Genomic DNA, 26,993 nt, shown 5'->3' on the forward strand with positions numbered 1-26,993 from the left:
AATGTCTCTTCTTACCTTATACAATTCCAGTATGCCTCTGAAGACTGAAAACTGCATAATAGCTAGGAGATAAGAAAGTATAGGACTTTCCACTCCCGTTTGCTGCAATGGATGCAATGATAGTTTGGTGAGGCTACGCTGTTGTTTACGTGAACTGTAGTCTTATGGTTCTTCAAAGACAGTGTACGAGAGCTAGTTCTCCAAGCTACTCTAAGTCCTAGAAACTCATATTTCCTTAATGACAACATCTGCATACATTTAAGTATCATATGCCTTTGTTTATCTGAAACCAGAGTCTTGAGATATTATGACAGAAGTTTCTCCTAACCCACATATCCTTAATCAATAAAGAATATAATTTGGAAACAGAACTCTTGGGGACATATATTCTTGATTAGTATACATACCTATATTAATATTACTGATTATCACGTGCTTGAACAAAAAAATCTTCCTGTAAACAGTCATTTTGCTTCTGATGGGTTGATGTAATTTTTTCCTACTATGGAGACTTCCTACAGCTTGTTTGCTCATTACGACTAAAGGAAAGTCTTAAAATACAAATCTCAAGTGCCTTTCCTAATTTTAAATATAATTACAAAAACTATGCAATTTATATTGGCCATTTATTTACACACGTTTCTCCTGCAAATTTACCAGGTCCTTGCAATTAGGAAAAAGTAAAAGAAAAGATACTTTTTGTTCTTTATAAACAAAGCAGGATAAACATACACATAGTGATGGAGGTAAGTATCTTGTCAGTAACTGTACAAAGTTAAACTAAAAAAATATTTAAACCTAATCATTTCTCAAGTGATAATAACATCACTTAATATAATGCACACATACATCTGCAATGCTCTCTAAAAAGAGTATTCGTTTATTTAATGTATCTTCACTCTACATTTGTATATAAAATTTAAAAAGCCCTCAGAGCATCTTTCCACACTTTGTGTGATGTGAGCTATTACCTGAATATTAATAACTGCCTGTCCTTGAAGAGGAGGCACCCCCTGGTCTCTGGCAATTACAGTCATCCTGTAAGAAGGTCCATAATCATGGGAAAGTACTCTGGTTGTTCTTATTTCACCACTGTTGGCATCAATCTTGAAGTGATCAGTACTACCCTCTACACACAAACACACACAAAATTAAGAAGTTAATGTTAGTTGACAATGCAGAATACAGAGAATTAATTAATCCAAATATACATGTGATCATTTGGAAATTTTATTTACCTTAAGCTCTGTGTGAATATGAGCATAAGGATAATACTAAAAATACAGACAAGAAACATAACAGATTAAAAAAATTATTATAGAAATTTTTACATGTAAAAAAGTAGACAGTGATATCATGAACTTTCATGTACCTATCATCTAGCTTCAATATTTATCAACTCATGTGCCATATGATCCAGCAATCCCATTCCTGTGTATATATCCTGACAAAACTTTAATTCAAAAAGATACATGCACCCCTGTGTTCATAGCAGCACTATTTACAATAGCCAAGACATGGAAGCAACCTAAATGTCCATTAACATGTAAATGGATAAAGAAGATGTGATACATATATACAATGGAATACTACTCAGCCATAAAAAAGAATGAAATCATGCTATTTGCAGCAACATGGATGGACCTGGAGATTATCATACTAAGTGAAATAAGTCAGACAGAGAAAGACAAATGCCATATGATATCACTTATGTGTAGGAATCCAAAATATGACACAAATGAACTTATCTATGAGACAGAAACAGACTCACAGACATAGCAAACAGACTTGTGGTTGCCAAGGGGGAGGAGAGGTGGGGGAAGGTTGTATTGGCTGTTTGGGATTAGCAGATGCAAACTATTATATATAGAATGGATAAACAACAAGGTCCTACTGTGTAACACAGGGAACTATATTCAATATCTTATTTAAAAAAACATTTGGAAAATAATAATAATATTTATCAACTCATGGCTAATCTTTTTTTTTTTTTTGCAGTACACGGGCCTCTCACTGTTGTGGCCTCTCCCGTTGCGGAGCACAGGCTCTGGAAGCGCAGGCTCAGCGGCCATGGCTCATGGGCCCATCCGCTCCATGGCATGTGGGATCTTCCAGGACCGGGGCACGAACCCGTGTCCCCTGCATCGGCAGGCGGACTCTCAACCACTGTGCTACCAGGGAAGCCCAACTCATGGCTAATCTTATCCCCATTCACATATTTCCCTTCACCATCTTCTTTTGAAGCAAAGTTCAGAAATCATATCATTTCTTCTGTATGTTTTTCAACATGCATCTCTAAAAGATAAGGAAAAATTTAATACGATCACAGTACCATATTATACTTTTAAAAATTAGTAATAATTCCTAAATATTATCAAATATCTAGTTAACTTTTAAATTTCCAGTTGTCTCATAAATATCTTATTTTTTTAGTCAAATTAGGCTCAACATAAAATCTGTATTTGCATATCTCTTCAATCTATGCATTCCTGCCATTCATCTCTTTATTTTGTTCTTGCAACTCATTTGCTGAAGAACTGGATCATGTATCCTGAAGCTTCAAGTGGTCTAGATTTGCCTGTTGCTTATCTCCAATGTGTAGCTTAATATGTTTTTCTGTCCTCTATGTTCTCCTTAAATTGGGAGGTACATCTAGAGAATAATCAGATTCAGGGAGAAGACTACTTCATAAATGCTGTTTTGTGTCTTCCTTCAGAAGCACATGTCTGATTGTCTCTTTTTGTGATGTGGGCCCCCTTTGGTGCACAGCCTGGATCCACTAATGATTCAATAAATGTTGCAAAGTATAACATTGAGTCTATGATCTCTTCTTCATTTATTAGCTGGAATATATTACTAAAGATCAACTTCTTCTTATGTACTTATTGGTAACCCAGTGGGACAGTTCATTATACGAAAAGTCAGAATAAATGTTTGATGGTAAACTTTTATTTAACAGTCTTCAAAATAATGGATTGGTTTACTAACATCCTTCAGTGCTTCAACTATGATAATTAAAGGTTTGTTTAGTTTCTGTTTTAAGAGTCATTAAGCATAAATTTAAACATATTATAAGAGTTTCAATCTATTCCCAATATTATCCCTATTGGTGTTCAAATTGTTCCATCTTTGAACCTTAGGATCCTCTTAAAGGAGGTTCCTGAGTCTTTGATATGATCCTAGTCATCTTTAACAGCCTCCTTGTATCTGGGGTGACAAAATGTTACAGACTCATCTTGAAGATTTCCTGTTCAAGACCTGGAGTCAGTCATTTCTCCAAGGACTCCTGGTTCGTTCCATGGAATACAGTATTGGGAGGTTGTATCCTGCTCATTGCTTCTGAGTCAGTCATTGTTTCTAGGCCTTTTTCAGTGGTCACAGAATACACACATGCACACACTAAAATATGTCATAAGTTTGTACTGATACTTCTAATTCAAATTGATCATGGCAGGGGTTTTTTTATTTGGTTTGTTAAATAACAGATTTGTGTTCTTTGACAAAATCTAAATACTTTAAACAACCCAAAGAACTTCAGACGATGTCTAGGCTAGTGGCTCTCTTTCATTCTTTTATTCTACTGTCAGTGAGTCACTATCATGTAACAGACACTTTACCAGTTATAGGGGAAATAACGGCAAATAAAAAAGAACTCCTGCTCTTAAGAAAGTCAGTGTATAGAGCAGGAAATTATGTAACATCTACTGGTTGTGATTTCTATGCTTTGATCCATTTACATAGGAGAATGAAAACTTTCAGGAATGTGATATATATATCTTTGTTCTCATATTGATTTTTATCTTGTTATTTTATCTTATATTTTGTAGTTGCCTCTATTTTGTAATTGGATAAATTTAAAGCAAAGGTATGAGTAACATAACAATTTTTATATTGTGATGCCCCAAGTATCATTTCAGAAGCTATTTTTTTTTAAAAATCAACATTTCAAACATTCAGAAATATATGACCATCCATGTAAACATTTCCAGATTGGTAAAGCCGCAATATTTCTTCAAATTTTTTAAAGAAATGACAGAATATAAGTATAGCAGAGGACCTGTGTGTACCTCCAAATCTCATTCCCTTCTTCCCTGTAGACAAACTCTGTTCTAAATGGGGGTGTATCTTTCTAGTCCATACATTCATGAGTAATATATAGCATGGTTTTGTTCCTTTCCAAATAACGGTATCATAGCAGGATTATTGCTTAATCTATTAACCTGTGTGTGTGTATTCAGCAGACTCATTGTTACTGCACAACCCACTATGTCATCTTCCCAAGCATGAACATGATTTGCCTTTTCATTTCTTTCTACTTTAGGTCTTTCATCTATTTTGTAATTTTCTACATAAAGGTCTTAAGTATCTTTTATTGAAATTTTCCTCCTTATGCTTCTAGTCAAGATGATTCTGATTTGGGAGAGGTGGGAAACACATAATTTGATGGTCCTTCTTTAAAGAAAATAGGACAATATTCCCACCCCAGAGGAGCCCATGCTAGTGAAGAACCTTGAAGCCTAAACTTCATGATCTTCACAGTAAACTGGACCCCACACCCAATGATTTTCTTCGTTACGGTGAATGAAACCTTTGAAATCCTGCTTTGTTCTCAAAATGCTAGTGATTTTTGTATGTTGACATTGTTCCCAGAAATTTTTTATGTTATTGATTCTAGTGACTTGCCTGTAGCATATTTGGGGTTTTCCATGAAGACAATTAAATTATCTGCAGGTAACGGCAATGTTGTCCCTTGCTTCCCTATGTTTGTGTCAAACACGACTAAGCAACAAATTTCTTTTAAAATGGTATAAAAACACAATGCCAACTAAAGTTAATCACTGGAACCAATCTGAGGCCTGTGCATTCTCAAGGAAAAACATAAAAATAAGCCTGTCTCAATAAAATTCCCACATACACATATATGTGTGTACGTATGTGGCATTTTTTTATTAATCTTATTTTTTTAAAATTGGGGTATAGTTGTTTTACAATGATATGTTAGTTTCTACTGTACAGTGAAGTAGAGTTCCCTGCTATACAGCAGGTATTCCATGCTATACAGGAGGTTCTCATTAGTTACCTATTTTATACATATTAGTTAGTGTATATATGTCAATCCTAATCTCCCAATTCATCCCAGCTCCCCTTTCCTCCCTTGGTGTTCATACATTTGTTCTCTATGTCTGTGTCTCTATTTCTGCCTTGCAAAGAGGTACATCTGTACCATTTTTCTAGATTCCGCATATATGAGTTGACATACAATATTTGTTTTTCTCTTTCTGACTTACTTCACTCTGCATTTTCTAAATATGATTTACTCTGACCTTAAGAATATTTAATTTTCATAGAGATTCACAGATGCTTGGTGGTCATAATCATATGTCTTTATACTCAATACCAATTTTTGTCCATTAACTAGTATTTTCCTAACAGTAAAAGTTGATTTGCATTTCAGATTACTGAAAATTATTCATTTAAAGTGGATGGCTGGTTGATTTCTAATTAGGACATAGAAAAAATAATATGATATTACATTAAAATTTTATTTTATTTTATTTTTTTAACATCTTTATTGGAGTATAATTGCTTCACAATGGTGTGCTAGTTTCTGCTTTATAACAAAGTGAATCAGTTATACATATACATATGTTCCCATATCTCTACCCTCTTGCATCTCACTCCCTCCCAACCTCCCTATCCCACCCCTCTAGGTGGCCACAAAGCACCGAGCTGATCTCCCTGTGCTATGCTGCTGCTTCCCACTAGCTATCTATTTTACGTTTGGTAGAGTATATATGTCCAAGTCACTCTCTCACTTTGTCTCAGCTTACCCTCCCCTTCCCCGTATCATCAAGTCCATTCTCTACTATGTCTGCATCTTAATTCACATCTTACCCCTAGGTTCTCCTGACCAATTTTTTTGTTTTTTTTTTAGATTCCATAGATATGTGTTAGCATACAGTATTTGTTTTTCTCTTTCTGACTTACTTCACTCTGTATGACAGACTCTAGGTCCATCCACCTCACTACAAATAACTCAGTTTCATTCCTTTTTAAGGCTGAGTAATATTCCATTGTATATATGTGCCATATCTTCTATATCCATTCATCTGTTGATGGACACTTAAGTTGCTTCCATGTCCTGGCTATTGTAAATAGTGCTGCAATGAATATTTTGGTACATGACTTTTTTTGAATTATGGTTTTCTCAGGGTATATGCACAGCAGTGGGATTGCTGGGTCATATGGTAGTTCTATTTTTAGTTTTTTAAGGAACCTCCATATTGTTCTCCATAGTGGTGGTATCAATTTACATTCCCACCAACAGTGCAAGAGGGTTCCCTTTTCTCCACATCTTTTCCAGCATTTATTGTTTCTAGATTTTTTGATGATTACCAGTCTGACCGGTGTGAGATGATATCTCATTGTGGTTTTGATTTGCATTTCTCTAATGATTAATGATGTTGAGAATTCTTTCATGTGTTTGTTGGCAATCTGTATATCTTCTTTGGAAAAATGTCTATTTAGGTCTTCTGCCCATTTTTGGATTGGGTTGTTTGTTCTTTTGATATTGAGCTGCATGAGCTGCTTGTAAATTTTGAAGATTAATCCTTTCTGAGTTGCTTCATTTGCAAATATTTTCTCCCTTTCTGAAGGTTGTCTTTTTGTCTTGTTTATGATTTCCTTTGCTGTGCAAAAGCTTTGAAGTTTCATTAGGTCCCATTTGTTTAATTTTGTTTTTATTTCCATTTCTCCAGGAGGTGGGTCAAAAAGGATCTTCCTGTGATTTATGTCATAGAGTGTTCTTCCTGTGTTTTCCTCTAAGAGTTTGATGGTATCTGGCCTTACATTTAGGTCTTTAATGCATTTTGAGTTTATTTTTGTGTATGGTGTTAAGGAGTGTTCAATTTCATTCTTTTACATGTAGCTGTACAGTTTTCCCAGCACCACTTATTGAAGAGGCTGTCTTTTCTCCACTGTATATTCTTGCCTCCTTTATCAAATATAAGGTGACCAGATGCGCATAGGTTTATCTCTGGGTTTTCTATCCTGTTCCATTGATCTATGTTTCTGTTTTTGTGCCAGTATCATACTGCCTTGATTACTGTAGCTTTGTAATATAGTCTGAAGTTCAGGAGCCTGATTTCTCCAGCTCCGTTTTTCTTTCTCAAGATTGCTTTGGCTATTCAGGGTCTTTTGTGTTTCCATACAAATTGTGAAATTTTTTGTTCTACTTCTGTGAAAAATGCCAGTGGTAGTTTGATAGGCATTGCATTGAATCTGTAGATTGCTTTGGGCAGTATAGTCACTTTCACAATGTTAGTTCTTCCAATCCAAGAATATGGTATATCTCTCCATCTATTTGTATCATCCTTAATTTCTTTCATCAGTGTCATACAATTTTCTGCATACAGGTCTCTTGTCTCCTTAAATTACGTTTATTCCTAGGTATTTTATTCTTTCTGCCACCATGGTAAATGGGATTGTTTCCTTAATTTCTTTTTCTAATCTTTCACTGTTATTGTATAGGAGTGCAAGAGATTTCTGTGCATTAATTTTGTATCCTGCTACTTTACCAAATTCATTGATTAGCTCTAGTAGTTTTCTAGTAGCATCTTTAGGATTCTCTATGTATAGTGTCATGTCATCTGCAAACAGTGACAGCTTTACTTCTTCTTTTCCAATTTACATTCCTTTTCTTTTTCTTCTCTGATTGCAGTGGCTAAAACTTCCAAAACTGTGTTGAAAAATATTGGTGAGAGTGGGCAACCTTGTCTTTTTCCTGATCTTAGTGGAAATGGTTTCAGTTTTTCACCATTGAGGATGATGTTGGCTGTGGGTTTGTCATATGTGGCCTTTATTATGTTGAGGAAAGTTCCCTCTATGCCTACTTTCTGCAGGGTTTTTATCATAAATGGGTGTTGAATTTTGTCGAAAGATTTCTCTGCATCTATTGAGATGATCATATGGTTTTTCTCCTTCAATATGTTAATATGGTATATCACATTGATTGCGTATATTGAAGAATCCTTTCATTCCTCGGATAAACCCCACTTGATCATAGCGTATGATTCTTTTAATGTGCTGTTGGATTCTGTTTACTAGTATTTTGTTGAGGATTTTTGCATCTATGTTCATCAGTGATATTGGCCTGCAGTTTTCCTTCTTTGTGACATCTTTGTCTGCTTTGGGTATCAGGGTGATGGTGGCCTAGTAGAATGAGTTTGGGAGTGTTCCTCCCTCTGCAATATTTTGGAAGAGTTTGAGAAGGATAGGTGTTAGCTCTTCTCTAAATGTTTGATAGAATTCACCTGTGAAGCCGTCTGGTCCTGGACTTTTGTTTGTTGGAAGATTTTTAATCACAGTTTCAATTTCACTGCTTGGGATTGGTCTGTTCACATTTTCTATTTCTTCCTGGTTCAGTCTCGGAAGGTTGTGCATTTCTAAGAATTTGTCCATTTCTTCCAGGTTGTCCATTTTATTGGCATAGAGTTGCTTGTAGTAATCTCTCATGATGCTTTGTATTTCTGCAGTGTCAGTTGTTACTTCTCCTTTTTCATTTCTAATTGTATAGATTTGAGTCTTCTCCCTTTTTTTCTTGATAAGTCTGGCTAATGGTTTATCAATTTTGTTTATCTTCTCAAAGAACCGGCTTATAGTTTTATTGATCTTTGCTATTGTTTCCTTCATTTTTTTTCTCATTTATTTCTGATCTGATCTTTATGATTTATTTCCTTCTGCTAACTTTGGGGGTTTTTTTGTTCTTCTTTCTCTAATTACTTTAGGTGTAAGGTTAGGTTTTTTATTTGAGATATTTCTTGTTTCTTAAGGTAGGATTGTATTGCTATAAACTTCCCTTTTAGAACTGTTTTTGCTGCATCCCACAGGTTTTGGGTCGTTGTGTTTTCACTGTCATTTGTTTCTAGGTATTTTTTGATTTCCTCTTTGATTTCTTCAGTGATCTCTTGGTTATTAACTAGTGTGTTGTTTAGCCTCCATGTGTTTGTATTTCTTACAGATTTTTTCCTGTAATTGATATCTAGTCTCATAGCACTGTGGTCAGTAAAGATACTTGATACAATTTCAACTTTCTTAAATTTACCAAGGCTTGATTTGTGACCCAAGATATGATCTATCTTGGAGAATGTTCCATAAGCACTTGAGAATAAAGTGTATTCTGTTGTTTTTGATGGAATGTCCTACAAATATCAATTAAGTCCATCTTGTTTAATGTATCATTTAAAGCTTGTGTGTCCTTATTTATTTTCATTTTGGATGATCTGTCCATTGGTAAAAGTGGGGTGTTAAAGTCCCCTATTATGATTGCGTTACTGTGGATTTCCCCTTTTATGGCTATTAGTATTTGCCTTATGTATTGAGGTGCTCCTGTTTTAGGTGCATAAAAATTTACAATTGTTATATCTTCTTCTTGGATTGATCCCTTGATCATTATGTAGTGTCCTTCTTTTTCTCTTGTAATAGTCTTTGTTTTAATGTCTATTTTGTGTGATATGAGAATGCTACTCCAGTTTTCTTTTGATTTCCATTTGCATGGAATATCTTTTTCCATTCCCTCACTTTCAGTCTGTATGTGTCCCTAGGTCTGAAGTGGGTCTCTTGTAGACAGCATATATATGGGTCTTGTTTTTGTATCCTTTCAGCCAGTCTATCTCTTTTGGCTGGAGCATTTAATCCATTTACATTTAAGGTAATTATTGATATGTATGTTCCTATGACCATTTTCTTAATTGTTTTGGGTTTGTTATTGTAGGTCTTTTCCTTCTCTTGTGTTTCCTGCCTAGAGAAGTTCCTTTAGCATTTGTTGTAAAGCTGGTTTGGTGGTGCTGAACTCTTTTAGCTTTTGCTTGTCTGTAAAGCTTTTAATTTCTCCATCAAATCTGAATGAAATCCTTGCTGGGTAGAGTAATCTTGGTTGTAGGGTTTTCTACTTCATCACTTTAAATATGTCTTGCCACTCCCTTCTGGCCTGCAGAGTTTATGCTGAAAGATCAGCTGCTAACTGTATGGGGATCACCTTATGTGTTATTTGTTGTTTTTCCCTTGCTGTTTTAATATTTTTTCTTTGTATTTAATTTTTGATAGTTTGGTTAACATGTGTCTTGGTGTGTTTCTCCTTGGATTTATCCTGTATGGGACTCTCTGTGCTTCCTGGACTTGATTAACGATTTCCTTTCCCATATTAGGGAAGTTTTCAACTACAGTCTCTTCAAATATTTTCTCAGTCCCTTTCTTTTTTTCTTCTTCTTTTGGGACCCGTATAATTTGAATGTTGGTGTGTTTAATGTTGTCCCAGAAGTCTCTGAGACTGTCCTCAATTCTTTTCATTGTTTTATCTTTATTCTTCTCTGCTCTAGTTATTTCCACTATTTTATCTTCCAGGTCACTTATCTGTTCTTCTGCCTCAGTTATTCTGCTATTGATCCCTTCTAGAGAATTTTTAATTTCATTTATTGTGTTGTTCATCACTCTTTGTTTGCTCTTTAGTTCTTCTAGGTCCTTGTTAACATTTCTTGTATTTTCTCCATTCTATTTCCAAGATTTTGGATCATCTTTACTATCAATATTCTGAATTATTTTTCAGGTAGACTGCCTATTTCCTCTTCATTTGTTAAGTCTGGTGGGTTTATTCCTTGTTCCTTCATCTGCTGTGTGTTTCTCTGTCTTCTCATTTTGCTTAACTTACTGTTTTTGGGGTCTCTTTTTTGCAGGCTGCAGGTTCATAGTTTCAGTTGGTTTTGGTGTCTTTCCCCCGTGGCTAGGGTTGGTTCAGTGGGTTATGTAGGCTTCCTGGTGGAGGGGACTAGTGCCCGTGTTCTGGTGGGTGAGCCTGGATCTTGTCTTTCTGGTGGGCAGGTCCACGTCTCGTGGTGTGTTTTGGGGTGTCTGTGGCCTATTATGATTTTAGGCAGCCTCTGTGGTAATGGATGGGGTTGTGTTACTGTCTTGCTAGTTGTTTGGCATAGGGTGTCCTGTACTCTAGCTTGCTGGTCATTGAGTGGAGCTGGGTCTTGATGTTGAGATGGAGATCTATGGGAGATTTTCACCATTTGATATTACTTGGAGCTGGGAGGTCTCTTGTGGACCAGTCTCCTGAATTGGCTCTCCCACTTCAGTGGCACAGCCCTGACACCTGGCTGGAACACCAAGAGCCTGTCCTCCACAGGGCTCAGAATAACACGGAGAACAAAAAGAAAGAAAGAAGAAGATGAAATAAAAGAAAATAAATTAAAGTAAAATAAAATGAAATAACGTTATTAAAATAAAAAATAATTATGAAAAAAAAACTTTTTTAATTAAAAAAAAAAAGTACAGACAGAACCCTAGGACAAATGTAAAAGCAAAGCTATACAGACAAAATCACACTCAGAAGCATACACATGCATACTCACAAAAAGAGAAAAAGGGAAGGAAAAAAAAAATATATATATATATATATGTATATATATCGTTGCTCCCAAAGTCCACATCCTGAACTTGGGATGATTCCTTGTCTACTCAGGTATTCCACAGATGCAGGGTACATCAAGTTGATTGTGGAGATTTAATCCGTTGCTCCTGAGGCTGCTGGGAGAGATTTCCCTTTCTCTTCTTTGTTCGCACAGCTCCCGGGGTTCAGCTGTGGAATTGGACTCTCCTCTGTGCGTAGGTCGCCTGAGGGCGTCTGTTCTTCGCTCAGACAGGACAGGGTTAAAGTAGCCGCCGATTTGGGGGCTCTGGCTCACTCAGGACGGGGGTGAGGGAGGGGTGCGGATGCAGGGCGAGCCTGCGGCAGCAGAGGCCAGCGTGACGTTTCACCAGCTTGAGGCACACCGTGTGTTCTCCCAGGGAAGTTTTCCCTGGATCATGGGACCCTGCATTGGCGGGCTGCACAGGGTCCCAGCAGGGGAGGTGTGGAGAGTGACCTGTGCTCGCACACGCTTCTTGGTGGCGGCAGCAGCAGCCTTAGCTTCTCATGTCCATCTCTGGGGGCCGCGCTGATAGCCACGGCTCGCGCCCGTCTCTGGAGCTCCTTTAAGCGGCGCTCTTAATCCCCTCTCCTCACGCACCAGGAAACACAGAGGTAAGAAAGTCTCTTGCCTCTTCGGCAGCTCCAGACTTTTTCCCGGACTCCCTCCCGGCTAGCTGTGGCGCACTATCCCCCTTCAGGCTGTGTTCACGCAGCCAACCCCAGTCCTCTCCCTGGGATCCGACCGAAGCCCCCATTAAACTTTAATTTTTTTTTTTAAAGGTGATTCTAGAAAATAACAAATGTATTTTGTTTGCAATATGGTGCTATTTTCGGTGTTAACTATTTTCCCAGAAGGAGGCAGATGGTTGGTAGACAAAAGAGGAAATTCTAAAAGCTCTTAATCCTTTATATATAGTAACTTTTACCTGAAGATACTGAATATATAACTTCTGCATTGTTTCCTTCATCAAGATCCTTTGCAAACACAGTTGTAACCAACATATTTACTGGTTGACCTTCCAGAACCTGTCATTAAGACAAATGACTTACAAATTAGTCAGTGAAATTTAAAAAAGAAATATCAATGAATCTTTAAGTTACAGAACACATTACTACTAAGCATTATTTTTTTAAACTACTTTTAAATCCACACAAAATGCAAATGTCTACCATATAAAAGTTATATGGGTGTAAAACCATGAAAAAAATCCACATTACAAATTTAAATGTTTTGCTCAATTTGAACAAATTATCTGCAGCATTTAATCTAATTTTGAGAAAAAAAGGAAATAAAATTGACTAAAAAAATCTTAGATTTTTGATGCTTTTTAAGAATTCTGGCATTTTCTTATTCATCCCTTTCTTTTAAAAGATCCAAAATACGCTAAAGATAAACATAAGCCATTATTTCAGGAAACATACCTTATTAATAAACAGAAACTTTCCTGAAATTCTGAAATGTACATGTGGAATTGAGCTCCAAGTTTAGGGTCTTACTGCCTAATTAAGCCATGATACATAAAATGATATATTAATAAAAATCATAAGGATAGTATCATAATGTTCTGCATTGGTAGAATTATCTTTAAATATGATTTTGGAAGATAAAGTTAAAGTTATTAACTTCCTCAACACCTATTTCGAGGTTTTCAATATGCATACCTGATCTCAATTTGAACGCCCAATTGTTTCAGAGCAATAGCTTCCCAACGTTTTATTCATATAACCCTTTCATTTAAAAAAAAGTATGAGTTCCTCCAAGATACATTTATTAATTATGTACATGAACTAATATGCTAACTTATTATGTACATTATAAAACATACAAAAACATGGAAATAAAAAAGATAAGATCATGTAAATATAATGAGAAGTTTCCGCATGTGCCTGCAAAGATCAAATGCTACAATCTCTGGCTGCACGTCCCTCCACTTTAGAGCTACAGATTGTTCTCCTATCTTCAACTAACCATCTTAGAGATGTGTTTCAATTGCCCACAAGGAGCTGTAGACAAAGAAAGGCATGCAAATTACTGAAGAAAAACAAGCCATGTCTGAGCAATACTGATAATGAAGTACCATGACGTTTGCATACAACAGACAGAACTACATTATCATAAAACCACTGAATGTGTGATCCCAATTAGCACATATAAGCATTTTCTTTTCTTGTTTTAATTGTGTTTTTTTTTTTTTTTTTGACATGTGGACAATTCTAACTCTAGAAATGTATGCATTTCCACACAAGACTGACTGGATAAATTCATGCTTTTTACCACAAGATGGTGCTCAAAACAAGTAACTAAGAATACTACAAACGTTGCACGGCTACTTGGCGCCACATACCTTGATGTGTAATTCCTTCCCAGGGAGGCACTGTGGGAAATACGGCCTGTTATCGTTGATGTCAGTAACTGAGACATACACCAGCGCGGTGGCGTTTCGAGGATGGGAGCCGTGGTCGGTCACTAAGACAGTCACCTGATGGTGCACCCGTTGCTCATGATCCAAGGCCACCCAGCTGATAAGTTCGCCTGAGGAGCACAGAGCAGGATGAAAGAGGCTGACGCTTGTACTAGAATTGTGGCTTTATGAACCACCAATTAAATCTCAGACCAATTCCCAGAAAGGAAAATCAGATATAAAGCTCTAAAAGCACAGCTTCCAAGACCACATGCTTTAGTAATCTAGCTCTGCTGTTGAAAGAATTTTCTGAAGTTTCTTCTGCCATCTTCAATTTGTCATTCTTTGTATTTCAAATTATCTACCATCAACCATTCGAACTAAAGACTGAATTCATAACAACAAATGATAAAATACTCTGTGGTAATTTAATAATAATTTAGAAGATTTAAAGTTACAGCACGTCTCCCTTCATACTGAATATACAGAAAGCACCTCAGCTCTGACATCACAAGGTCTGGTTTGGGCGCCAGTTTCTTCACCTCAGGCACAGAAGGACCTCTCTGACCCTACCTCCTAGGGCTATCAAACATTAATGCAATCATAAATTTAAAAGGACTCTGTAAGCTGTAAATTATTACGAACGTGGGAGTTGTTATCATTACTTAAGATAATGGCAAGGTACCTTCATGAAAATCAAATACATTCCTAGGTGATGGTTTGTCTTTTATGTATAGAGCTATTTATTTTTATCTCACAAAATATATGTATAGTGAGGACAGTGACTTCCCAAATAACTCTTCATGCTTTACAAGCTATATTTTACATATTCTTGCTCAAAACTGTTTTCTAGGCGACTAGCCTCGTGTTTCATCCACAGACTCAGGCATAAAATTGTAATTGCCTCTACCTACCACCAAGGGCCATCTCTGGTAGCCCATCTCCCGCTGCAGAGTTTCAACAGGCGTTAATATCCTCACTATTTATGAAAATATCTATTTGTGATAAAGTAATCAAGAAGCAACTACTACCTAACATTGCCATTACCAAGATCTTTTTGCCCTCTTCCTCCAAATGAAATGTGTAGAACAAATGACAGTGTGTAGAACAAAACAAAAAGTGAAATCAGGAACAACAACAAAAAATTCATATTTGGATAAGTTGCTGAATTGGTGAAGGTATAATGCAGTGTTTAGCATATCCAATTACTATATCAACTATATTTATAAAGTGTTTACTATAAGTGTGATTCTAACAAAAATGACAAAGACAACAGCTGCATCTTTAAAGTTCCAAAATGCAATTCTTCTAGGAAAACCCTAAATCCTGAATGGCAAACAGATTTTTATTTGCTGCACCAACTCTGACTGACATGTAGCAGCTGTTCGAAAAGACTAGGAGGCTCAGCCGGGGCTGGGCGTGGGGTTTCCACATAGGGTTCCGTGGGAGTGAGGTTTCGGGTCACTACCTGAGGCTGCTCAGAGCCCCGGATGTGGAGGGCGTGCCTGCGTGCTGCGCATGCATACCACGCACTGGAGGATGTCGTCAACCCCTGCGCTGCCCCACTGTCCCCAGCCCCAGTGAACAGGAACAGCTTACGAGTATGTAGCCTTCCAAGCCCCTTCATAACACTTTAACTCTTCACCCCCACCCCCCACACACACACCCAGAGCGGGACACGGAGCATGGCAGCAATTGTCTCCTTTTTTCAAGGTAAGGAAACTGAGTCCCAAGGTGAAGCTTCTTGCTTCTAGCCGTACAGCAATTCTAGGAATGGACACCTGGTCTGAATCTGGACTAACTGTGGGAAAGAGAAGATCGTGGGGGAACCGAATGTATATTTCAACTTCTTTCGAAAAAAATAAATTACCGAGTGCAGTAGAAAACCTAGAGAACTATCTAACACGTGGAAGTAAAGAGCAAGCCGGACCATCCTGTGCAGCCGGTGCAGTTTGTGCCTTGCTGCGGGGCCCAGCTCAGGACTGAATGGGAGCCGAGATCCAGCTTGCAATCTCGGCAGGCCTTGTGCCCTGGTGTACAGCTCCATCTGCTGGAGGAAGGGGCACCTTTTCCTAATCCACACGATAGGTACTTTGAAGGTAATCAGAATTGAATTCAAATTCTGTCCCACTATAGAGCAAGGGGTACCACGTACAAAGGCCACAACATGAATGGTGCCTCCTGGAATTGTACAAAGTGGTGACCTTCTCACTTCTTTCTAGCTCCGAGACCTTGGGCATGTTACTTGAGCTACTCGAGTTTCAGTTTCTCCAACTACATGCTTGCAGTATAAACATAGTTCATTTGTAGGTATTTGCAGGAATTAAAGACTTTGTAAATGTATACAATATAATAACATTTGTATATTTAACCTAACTAATTAAGACATGAAAAAAACCTCAGTGTAAATATTTGCCCTTTCCCTGTGTTTCCCTCATCAAAATGAGAATGGAGAAATATATCAAAAGAGTGACTTTGAAATCTTAACTTAAAATCTTAAAAAGTGGATTATTCTCTAGTTTTTCACTGATGACATTTATACTTTATAAAATATTATTTGAAAAATTTTAAAGACATCTACAAATGAAAAAGAGTGGTTGGGCGGGGGGGTGGAATTAGACTTTACACAAGAATTTATCTAGTCCATTTCTGAGTGTACCTCTAATTCAAAATAAGAACCATATACGGACAGTATGTGGGTGTGAGGCAAGAGAAATATGAATCATTTAAGGGAAAATTCTGTTCAATTTTGACTTCACTTTAAAAATCACAATACTATAATCAAGTAAGATATTTACTAAAAACTGTAATTTTAACTATATGTTTGCTAAAAGATTTGAGTTTTGTCAATTCCAATTTTAAAGGAATAAGTGCAAGCTACAAAATGCTACCTGTATTAGGATTCATCTTGAAGAATTTTCCATCAGACAAAAGGAAATATGACAGCTGTCCATTCTTCCCCGAATCTCTGTCAATTGCTGTAATTTTGCCTATTACCCCTTGGGGAACAGGACTCTCCTTGACTTTCAGAAACAAGACATCATGCAAGAAGGTGGGGGAATTGTCATTCTCATCCAGGACATGAACAATTACTGAAGTGCTCACATTTTGTGACATTCTGTCCTCCGGGATCCAGGCAAACACTCTAAAATTATATGTTTGTGTGGATTCATAGTCGAGCTGTCGCCGCAAATAAATCCAACCCGTGTAAGGATGGATGCCAAACGCAGCCGAGTCTGGGCCGGACTCCAGCGAGTACAGGAGCTGCGGGGGTGTGTGCTGTGGGCCAAGCTGGCAGGCCTGGATTTTCAGGACCGGGGTCATCAGTGAGAGGGACTCACTAACTTCCACTTGATAGACCAAATGCTCAAAAGTTAAAGACGGGTTTTGCTCTTGTTTTTCAATAATGACCGTCAGCACTAACAGGGATGCCTGAGGAGGAACGCCGAGATCCTGGGCCTTGAGGGTCAGAGTGCACTCCTGGGGCCCAGCGCCTGCCAGGCTCTCGTTGAGGTACACCACACCAAGCCCCGAGTCAACGGAAAAGATGCTCGGGCTCTGACTGGCAATGGCATAGCGGATGACCCCGTTGGGCCCGCTGTCTTTGTCTGTTGCACGGGCGTGGTACAAGGCTGTGCCAGTCATTGTGCTCTGGGATATCGTAACCCCATCGGAGGCTTTGTGAAACACTGGGCGGTTGTCATTGACATCGATGACAGTTATGTTGACCTCTGTGCTGCTGCAGGTGGGGGAGCTGCCGAGCTGTGCCTGGATGGTGAGCACAACCACGGGCTGTGTTTCGTGATCCAGAGGCTTCTGGGTTCGAATGGTGCCCAGCCATGGGTGAATAAAGAACTTTCCGTCCAGATCACCAGAGGAGATCCTATAAAGAATTGGCTCTGAGGAATCTGAAAAGGAAAAAAAAAAAAAGAACAAAATGAAAAGAGAAAGCAATCACTTTATGCCAAAAGAATGTACCTACTGGAAACAGAACTGAAAGCATTAATGTATATCATATCCACAGAGAACACGATGCAATGTCTCACATCTTCCTCGGCTCTCCAAAGCCTGTTGATAAGTGGACACATGGTTTCAGATGTATTAGTGGACAAAAGTAATGTCCAATGGACAAGGCGCAAGCCACGGGTTTCACCATCTTCCTTACCTCTTCTTGTATTAAGTAAAAGGGAAAGGTATTCAGAAAATAATGTGGATGACTGTTTTACAGTCTGTTTTATATATTTGAGGAAGCAAAGTCAAGTTTACACTGGTGTTTCTCTATGATATCTACCAATAAAAGGCAAATACCCTCCCTAAAATTTAAGGAAAGGAGAGAAGATGGGTTAGGGTTACGGAGCATGACAAGATCTTTGGACAAGTAATTCACTTCTAACAATTTTTCTTGCAGAGAAATTTGTACAAGTCATATAAGGATATTTACTTGAGTATTATTTGGACTAGCAAAAATGATTGTAAATCATTCAGATTGATAGCAAAAGGGAAATGCTTAAATAAATACTATGCAACTTTTAATTTTAATGAGATGGAATGATGTCCAGTTACTTGGAAAACTGTCCACAATATACAAAGTGGGGGAAAATGGTCATTGTAGAACAACAAAGATAGTTGGATGTATTTTCATTAAAAAATTTTTGGAAGTGTGTGTGTGTGTGTGTGTGTGCACGCGCGCTTTGAAGAATGGGTTAAAAGTACCTGTTACTTTTGTGATTAGAAAAACAAAGTACGATAAAAATAATGTTGAAAGAACAAAGAGCAAGCCATAGATTGTATGGTCTCAATTCTTGCATGGAGAAAAGGAAAGATTTATTCAAGACTGTACAACCTAAGAAAATATAGAAAATGTTCCAGTAATGGATTTCAATGCAGCATAAGAGGTACTTACTCAAGGACTCTTTTGCTTTCACTGTCCCCACAGGACTGTCTTCAGGCACATCTTCATAAACTGAGAAAGTATACTTAGGCCTTTCAAATTCAGTGGGTGCCAGAGTTGTCTGAAGAATGTGTATGGTGACTTCAGCATTAGTGACAGATGTGAGCCCACCACCATCTCGAGCACAGACCATCAGCAAAAGTGTGGTGGATTCCAAATGACTAAGAGTTGATGTTAAGTAAATAATCCCTGGGTAGGGGAAGGAGAGAATTAAAAACCAGATAACATGCAATAAATACTGATGAGCCATAGTAACACCTGATCTGTTAATGCTACTGTGATGGTTAATTTTATGTGTCCACTTGACTGGACCATGGCGTGCCCAAATATTCAGTGAAACATTATGCTGCATGTTTCTGTGAGGGTGTTTTTGGGTGAGATTAACCCAAATGGATAGACTGAGTCAAGCATATTGGCCTCCCTGCTGTGGGTGGGCCTCATCCAATCAGTTGAAGGCCTGACTAGAACAAAAGGGCTGGTCCTCCTCCAAGTAAGAGAGTCCTCCTGCCGGACTCTGTTAGACTTGGGACATTGGTTTTTTCCCTTCCTTTGGAATTGAACTGAAACATCCTGGCTCCTCCTGAGTCTTGAGACTGCCAGCCTTCAACCTCGAGCTACACCATTGGTTCTCTGGATCCTGAGTTTACCAACTCACCTGCAGATCTTGGGGCCTGTTAATCTCCATAATCACAGGACTAATTCCTTACAATAAATCTCTTTATATTTATCTTTATATGTCTTTATATTTATATATCTCCTGTTGGTTCCATTTCTCTGGAGAACCTTGATACATCTACTTTCCAATCAAAGAACTTGAGCATATTTGCAAAATGATGGTCCAAATTCTGTCAAGTAAGCAATATTTCCAGAGCTTAAATATTAGACATCTTGGAAGTATATCAATTCACCAGAAAAACAAAAACTGTTGCCTTTGTTAGGCCTTCCTACCATATCAGCAGCCAGGATGATGGACTAGCAGAGTATACCCCGTAATCCAATGTAGTCTAAGCTAATGCAGGGTTGTTGGGTGATCACAATCTACCCAGGCACCAGGACCCTAAATCTACAGATGAAATTAAAGTTTTATCTTCTGGGGTATTTGCCATTTGTCCTGAACAAGACCATGGAGTGCAGCACTTTTTTTCAAGGAACTCCATTTTTTTTGTTATTGATGAGAGGGTATAATATCAATGGCTGTGGGTAGGAAAACTTCAAAAAGGTTAAAACCATGGCGATAAGTTAGGCTTATACACAGAGTGTTTGTGAGAGGAGAAGGTCTTAATGGATAAGTTGGGGAGAGATCCAGTAATGCTGAGAAAACCAATCATTTAATATGGCTAACACCACCCATTGGTGTGTTAGTGCGAAAACATGAAAATAGATAACCAACTTAGAAATGAAAATGTTAGTTGTAGTTAACAAAAAAGAAAAACAGACAAACTTTTAAATGAATTTACAAACAAATAAATGTGGCTGAACTGTATGGAATAGAACACAACACAATTGGCCGTAAGTATTAGTTAAATGAAGGACTACTGCAGTTTTGCCAGTTTATGAGAAGCTTGCAAAAACATCAGAATTATCAGTTTTCTAGGCATAAAAAAGGTGACACCCATTTGATTTCTTTCTTTTTTTAAATCAAATCTTCCCTCTTATAACTCCAATTCCTTGTTCCTATTTCCATTAGAAATTTAGTGAATCTGTCTTATTTCTCCTTGGCAAACACATCATCAATAACCAAAGCCAAATATCTCATCAGACCTGCTCCAGGCACAGCATCCCCATTTTCTTATCTGACATGATTTTATGTCATTTCTCTTGCAGTTCCTTTCTCCTGAACATTCTCCAAGTTGATCCAGGAACACATGGTTCCAGATAACAATCTGACTATAACAAAGAAGAGTATAAACATTCTTTATTGGAATACTTATAAAATACTAATGTAACCAAGTATTATCACACCCACTTTTAGCAGCCGTGTTAAAATCGGGGTTCACACTGATTTGCTGGTCCACCAAAGCACTCAATACTCATCACACTAATTTCTAAGTCAGGTCTTTCCCTTCCGTTATTGATTAGCTTCAGAATTCTTCTTATTAAAGTCTTGGCTTGATTAAAAAATAAAACTCAAATAATGCAAAAGTGTCTGTCTACAGAAGAAAATGAAAAGTCTCTCTACCCCAATAACCCCCCACTCCCTGGGCACAGAGTCTTCTAGAGTTAACTCAATTTTAATTATTGAGACTTTTTTAAGAGTTTTATTTTCCACTCTTGATGATTATGACAATGAAAAGATTAATGCCTGCCTCAACTAGACCATAAGCTGGTCTTCCTGCCTTCAGACTGACTCCTTCTAAACCATTCTTCATACTTGTATTAGGATAGTCTTCCTAAAATCCAAATCTCGGCCTATCAGTGCTTCCCCCAGTTTTCAGGGGAAGTTCAAATGCTTTATCGTAATAACCAAGCCACACAATTAGCGCTTTTGCATCTCTGTGGCCCCATCTCACCATTCTCTCTGTACAGGACATTTTGCTCTTGGCACAGTCAACTCCTTCTGATTTCCAGAATAGATCTTGCTCTTCCCTTTGGATTGCTGCATCCCCTTCCTGGAATAACTTCATCTTCTCTGACAATGATCTCTACTCATGTTTTAAAGCACAGCTCAACTTTCACCTGGCGCAGATGACCTTCTCTTACCTTCCGCTCTCTTTCAGAGACCACTCTTCCAGGATCCCACAGTGGCCTGAGTACATGTGCCTATCATACATTTACTACATTGTACTTTAATGGGTTTTGTCTTTCTTAGCATTCATTCACTTATTCATTAGTTTACTCCATGGTTTATAAATAAAATCAAAAAACAACATTTTGAAAATATATAAACAACAATTTAGTATACATAATAACTGAAGAGTTCTGTAACTAAGATGAAAAAATACAGGTAAGCCAAAAGTTAGGGTAGCAGTGGATAAGGGCAGATAACTCAGATAAGAAAGAATAAAGTATGAATAAATATGATAATGCTCAAACTCATTAAAAATAACAAATGCAAAATAAAAATAACTACCTCTTGTTTTCACCTCTAATGTTTGCTAAAACTTTTAAGTGATATTATGCAGGGTTAATAAAGGGTGTGGTATGGATGTACACTGTCCAAAAGGCACCTTTGGCAATATTTATCTAACAGTAAATTGTTCATGTTCAAAACCTAGAAATCTACCCTCAGATCACCTTTGAGAAGGCACAGTGAGGGTGGTGCTTACCACCCAAGGGGGACAGCAAGACCAGTGTGGCTGATGGTGGTACTTCTGAGGGGAATGATTCTCATATACAGGAAAATGAGAAGCTGATAATTAGATACATCAGTGACATTTCTGAATAAAGAGAGACAAAGATAAAATCTTATAGCAGCAACAAGAGAAGAAAAACTGAGAACATATAAAGGAACAATTCTTTGACAACAGACTTCTCAATGGCAACAAGAGAGGTCAGAAGTTAATGAAGTAATATTGTGAAAGTTACAGAAGAAAACAACTGCCTACCTAGAATTTTCTACTCAGATAAGCTATTTTTTTTAATGTATTTATTTATTTTTGGCCTCACTGGGTCTTTGTTGCTGGACACGGGCTTTCTCTAGTTGCAGTGAGCGGGGGTTACTCTTCATTGCGGTGTGTGAGCTTCTCATTGTGGTGTCTTCTTTTGTTGCAGAGCACGGGCTCTAGCTGCGCGAGCTCTGTAGTTGTGGCGCACGGGCTTAGTTGCTCCGTGGCATGTGGGATCTTCCCGGACTAGGGCTAGAAACTGTGTCACCTGCACTGGTGGCTCTTAACCACTGAGCCACCAGGGAAGCCCCAGGTAAACTATTTTACAGGAGGAATGTTGGATCAGTCAGAGTTCTCCAGAGAAGCAAAAACGAATAGTTGAAATAGATAGATAGAGACAGAGATAGAGATGGGGGGAGAGAAGATAGACAGGGAAAGAGGGGGAGAGAGATAAGGAAAGAGAGAGGGAGAGACAGGGAAAGAGAGAAGAGAGAGAGAGATTTATTTTGAGGAATTGGCTCATGTGGGGGTCGGTCAGTCTGGAATTTGTAGGCCTGGCTGGAAGGCTAGAAATTTCTACAGGAGTCAATGTCACAGTCTTGAGTTGGAAAGCAGTCTAGAGGTAGAATTACTTCTTCCTGGGAGGACATCAGTCTTTTCTCTTAAGACCTTCAACTGATCAGAGAAGACCCACTCACATTATGGAAGATTATTTGCTTTGCCCAAATACTACTGAGTTACATGTTAATCATATCTAAAAAACACCTTTACAGCAATATCTAGACTGGTGTTTGACCAAAAATTAGGTACCATAGCCTAGCCAAGTTGACACATAAAATTAACTATCACAAGCATAAAATAAGACCAAGACAGTTAGATAATTTACTTCTTACAAACTATCACTGAAAGAATTACTAAAGGGAACAACTGTTTTCTGATACTAAATACAATGACCAACCCTCCCCTTGAAAGCAAGTGCTGCAAAAAAATAAAAACATAACCTCTTAAGTACATTTTAAAAATTGACAGTAAAGAAGTTAAAAAATTAAGTGATGTCAGGAACCCAGAGCATATGCAGCATACTGAATTTGGCTTTGGCCTTCAGTGTATTTACCAAACCCTAGTGTCCTTGAACTTTTCTTTTAATGATTTTGTGGAACTCTGGGGGCAGAAGACAAGACCAGGGCCCTTGGGGATGGGAGCAGGTTGGAGAGGGAGAGTCTTGCAGGACTTCCACCAATAAAATTAGATCCACAAAACTTTCAGTGTAAGAGGGAGCTAGAAATAAACCCCTGCCTCCCCAGTGAAATTTTATGACTTGAAACCTGGTGCAGAACAGAGGGGTAAAAATTTCCTTTGAGAATTCTTAAACATAAGCCAAACTTCACACTAGTTTGTAGCCTATATTCACAGTATAGGATGATGTGAAATTTCTTTTTACCTATTTTGATTTATTTTGTATGGCCACCTGTTCTTCTCCTGCCCCTACGTGAAAATTCAGGAATCTCCTACCACCTCCACAATCACTAGCAACCAATTAAAGTTCTTTCTGTGACCTTAAGTCACAAAACAGTCTCAATTTAATAACTAGAATATAAATGTCTTTAGAAGAATCAAAGTGTAAACTTGAGTTAAAGTTCAGGTGGGGAAAAGAATCTGAAAAAGAATGAATATATGTATGTATGACTGAATCACTATGCTGTACACCTGAAACTAACACATGATTGTAAAGCAACTCTACTCCAATAAAACTAAAAATAAATAAATAAATAGGTATAATTTAAGGCAAAAAAATAAATAAATAAAGGTCAGGTGGAGCACATGCTGTAAGTCAGAAGTCGCTGGCTGCTTCTCTCTCTCTTCCTCATATTGCTAATATGAGTTTCTGAACCATCTCGGTGCACCTGGGGGGAAAGGAGGGATGGGAGAAGATTGGGAACATTCTCACTGGACAGGCACCATCGCAGTGATGTAGCGTCAGTGCTCTTCCGCCTGGGCAGTTGTTTAGAAACCACCTTCTATCACTAGTGTTTTTGTGGCTTTTTTGGAGAAAACTTCCATCTTCTAATCTGAGGCTACCTTAACAGACGTAACCATATCCCTCTTCAGACTGTTCACTTACTGCTTCCTTGCCTCCTGAAAAGCTAACAGCGCTCAGACCTCTCCCTCTGGCCTTAGTGGGCAGGACCTAAAACAGCTCCACACCAGCTGTCTCCACCCCAGAGGACCACGGGCCCCACAAACTCCAGGAACGGCTTATCTTCACCCTAGAAAGCCCCCCTTTCTTCCACCGTCCATCATTCCTGCTCTAGATTTTTCAGGTGAGAGACAAACTTGAGTCTGTTAGCCCCGAACCGCAGGGGTTAATACTCAGTTCTCTGACTGGTGAAGTGCAGGCACCCCACCTGGGGGTAACCCACAAATCCACAGCAGCTCTTTCCAAATTATCAACCCTTTTATCTCCAATTTAGAAACCTTTATACTTCTGACAAGGTGGGTAAAGTTCAGTAGAAAAATCAAACTGCTTTTCAGTTCCCTCCTTTGTAAATAGTCCTGCACAGGATCCCTCTGGTATATATCTTAGTAACTCAGTCCTAACTTCCATTTTCATTTCTTGTTACAAATGCTTACTAATCTCCCTCTCCACATCTTCATTTATATTCTTCACTTCTCCTGAATCACTATCGTTCTTCCCCAACTTGCACATCCAAATCTGAGCCCTCCTGTGAGGTTCAGCTCAAGTTTCCCGACTACTCTAGATTCTCCCAAGTTCTCTTCTGAAGGTCTGCTCTCCCTGTGGTCCTCATGTCATCAATACGTGGAGTTTACTCTTAGAATTTCTGTTTCAGGGAAGACAAATGCACAGTCACCTTAATGAGACATGAGACAGTGGGAGTCTATGGCTTACACACTTGATTGTATCTGAAATGTATCTTTTAAATGTTGTAACCCAGAGGGTTGACGACGAGTCCGGAAAAAGTAGGTAAAAGAGAGGTAAATGTTAGGCACACAAATTCAGGCCCAGGCTGTAAAAGAGAAGTCGGAACAGCCTTCAGGTACTTCCCTCCCAGTGAACGGCAGAGTAATGCAGAGCACTGTGAGTCAGCAGGCCTTCACAGTTCTGTTCTACTGGCAAGAGCATCTTTATCACGGAGAAGATCCATCCGGTTATTTTAATCTGGTACCACTAAACATTAACATTATCTCATTCCCTTCTTTAAAAATCAACGTTTCTCTGTAAACTTTCCCAGACTGATGTGGCTTTCTCCATAGTGTGCCTGAGCGGAGAAGGCAAGCTGGACACGAAGGCTTAAGAATTCAGTTCCTGTGACAGTTACGGTTTTTCACTATAACCTGGTAATTGGCATTCAGTTTGATACATCAAAAGAAAGAGCTTGCTTAATGTAAGCCTGAAGATAAAATAATTTAAGTATGGAATGCCATCTGTTGAAGATTCTTAGGAGCCAGACAGCTGGGCTTCTTTTGGTCAAATAACTATACTACAGTGTGTGGCCATACTCTCAATACTTGACCTTCGGAATGTAATTATTGAGTCTGGCCTTCTTCTATATTTTTTTCCCTATATTTCCACATATGTTTCCATAGTTTTCTGTACTCTGGTCTGGACTGAGTATCTATTTCTTTTCCAGTAATTAAACTTTAAAAATTATTGTAATTTCATAATATGATTTTTTAATTTATTTATTATTGAGATATAATTGACTATATACTATTGTATTAGTTTTAGATGTACAACATGATAATTCGATATATGTATGTATTGTGAACTGATTATGAGAATAAATTTAGTTAACATACATCACCACACATATTTATAAATTTTTTCCTTGTGATGAGAACTTTTATGATCTACTCTGTTAGCAACTTTCAAATATACAATATAATATTGTTAACTACAGTCACCATGCTGTACATAAATCCCCAGGATTTATTATCTTATAACTGGAAGTTTGTACCTTTTAACCCCCTTCACCCACGTCACCTGCCCCACTCCACCCCCAGCTCCGGCACCCACCGATCTCTTCTCTGTATATTATATGCGCTATTATTGTCGACTCAGCTGGACTGCAAGCTTTCTCGTGACAACAGCTCCATCTCATTCTTTCCTTTTTTCTATCAACGACCATTTATCGTGTACCATCTACATTCCGGGAAATGTGCTAGTAACTAGAAAGGCGGTAGGGAGCAAAATAGACTGTGTCTGCAGGGCACAGACATTAATCATATAATCAAAAAATATGTAATTATAATATAAAGAGAAGCTGTGCTAGAATATAAACTGGGACCTGATTTAATGTGCTTGGGGAGGGAATCGTCAGAAAACACCTCCATGAAAAAGTGACCTATAACCTGAGCTCTGAAGGATGAGTTAGGACATTATCTAACTCATGTGGGAAGAGAAGAGGATCGAGAGCCATCAAATGTTCTGTGCAGAAGGGAAAATGCATGTCGTGCCTATGAAGGGAAGCATGGTGGGCTCAGGGAAAGGAGGAGAAGGAGGAAGAAAGAGGAGGAGGAAGAGAAGGGGAAGAAATAGTTGGTGTAAAGAATGAGCACAGGGCTTCCCCGGTGGCACAGTGGTTGAGAGTCCGCCTGCCGATGCA

General features: G+C 38.2%; 1 protein-coding gene across 1 annotated transcript in view; it reads right to left on the reverse strand.

Moving 5' to 3' along the window:
• Positions 1 to 26,993, reverse strand: part of DCHS2 (dachsous cadherin-related 2) — a 149,990-nt gene that overhangs the window by 100,206 nt on the left and 22,791 nt on the right. Inside the window, exons 4-8 of the mRNA XM_049709419.1 lie at positions 18,776 to 19,012; positions 16,764 to 17,780; positions 13,816 to 14,003; positions 12,397 to 12,496; positions 972 to 1,129 (exon numbers count right to left, since the gene is read on the reverse strand). Coding sequence (XP_049565376.1) covers positions 972 to 1,129; positions 12,397 to 12,496; positions 13,816 to 14,003; positions 16,764 to 17,780; positions 18,776 to 19,012 — 1,700 coding nt within the window. The remainder of the gene's footprint in view (positions 1 to 971; positions 1,130 to 12,396; positions 12,497 to 13,815; positions 14,004 to 16,763; positions 17,781 to 18,775; positions 19,013 to 26,993) is intronic.

The sequence above is a fragment of the Orcinus orca genome, chromosome 4, assembly GCF_937001465.1.
Source record: "Orcinus orca chromosome 4, mOrcOrc1.1, whole genome shotgun sequence".
Taxonomy (NCBI): Eukaryota; Metazoa; Chordata; class Mammalia; order Artiodactyla; family Delphinidae; genus Orcinus; species Orcinus orca.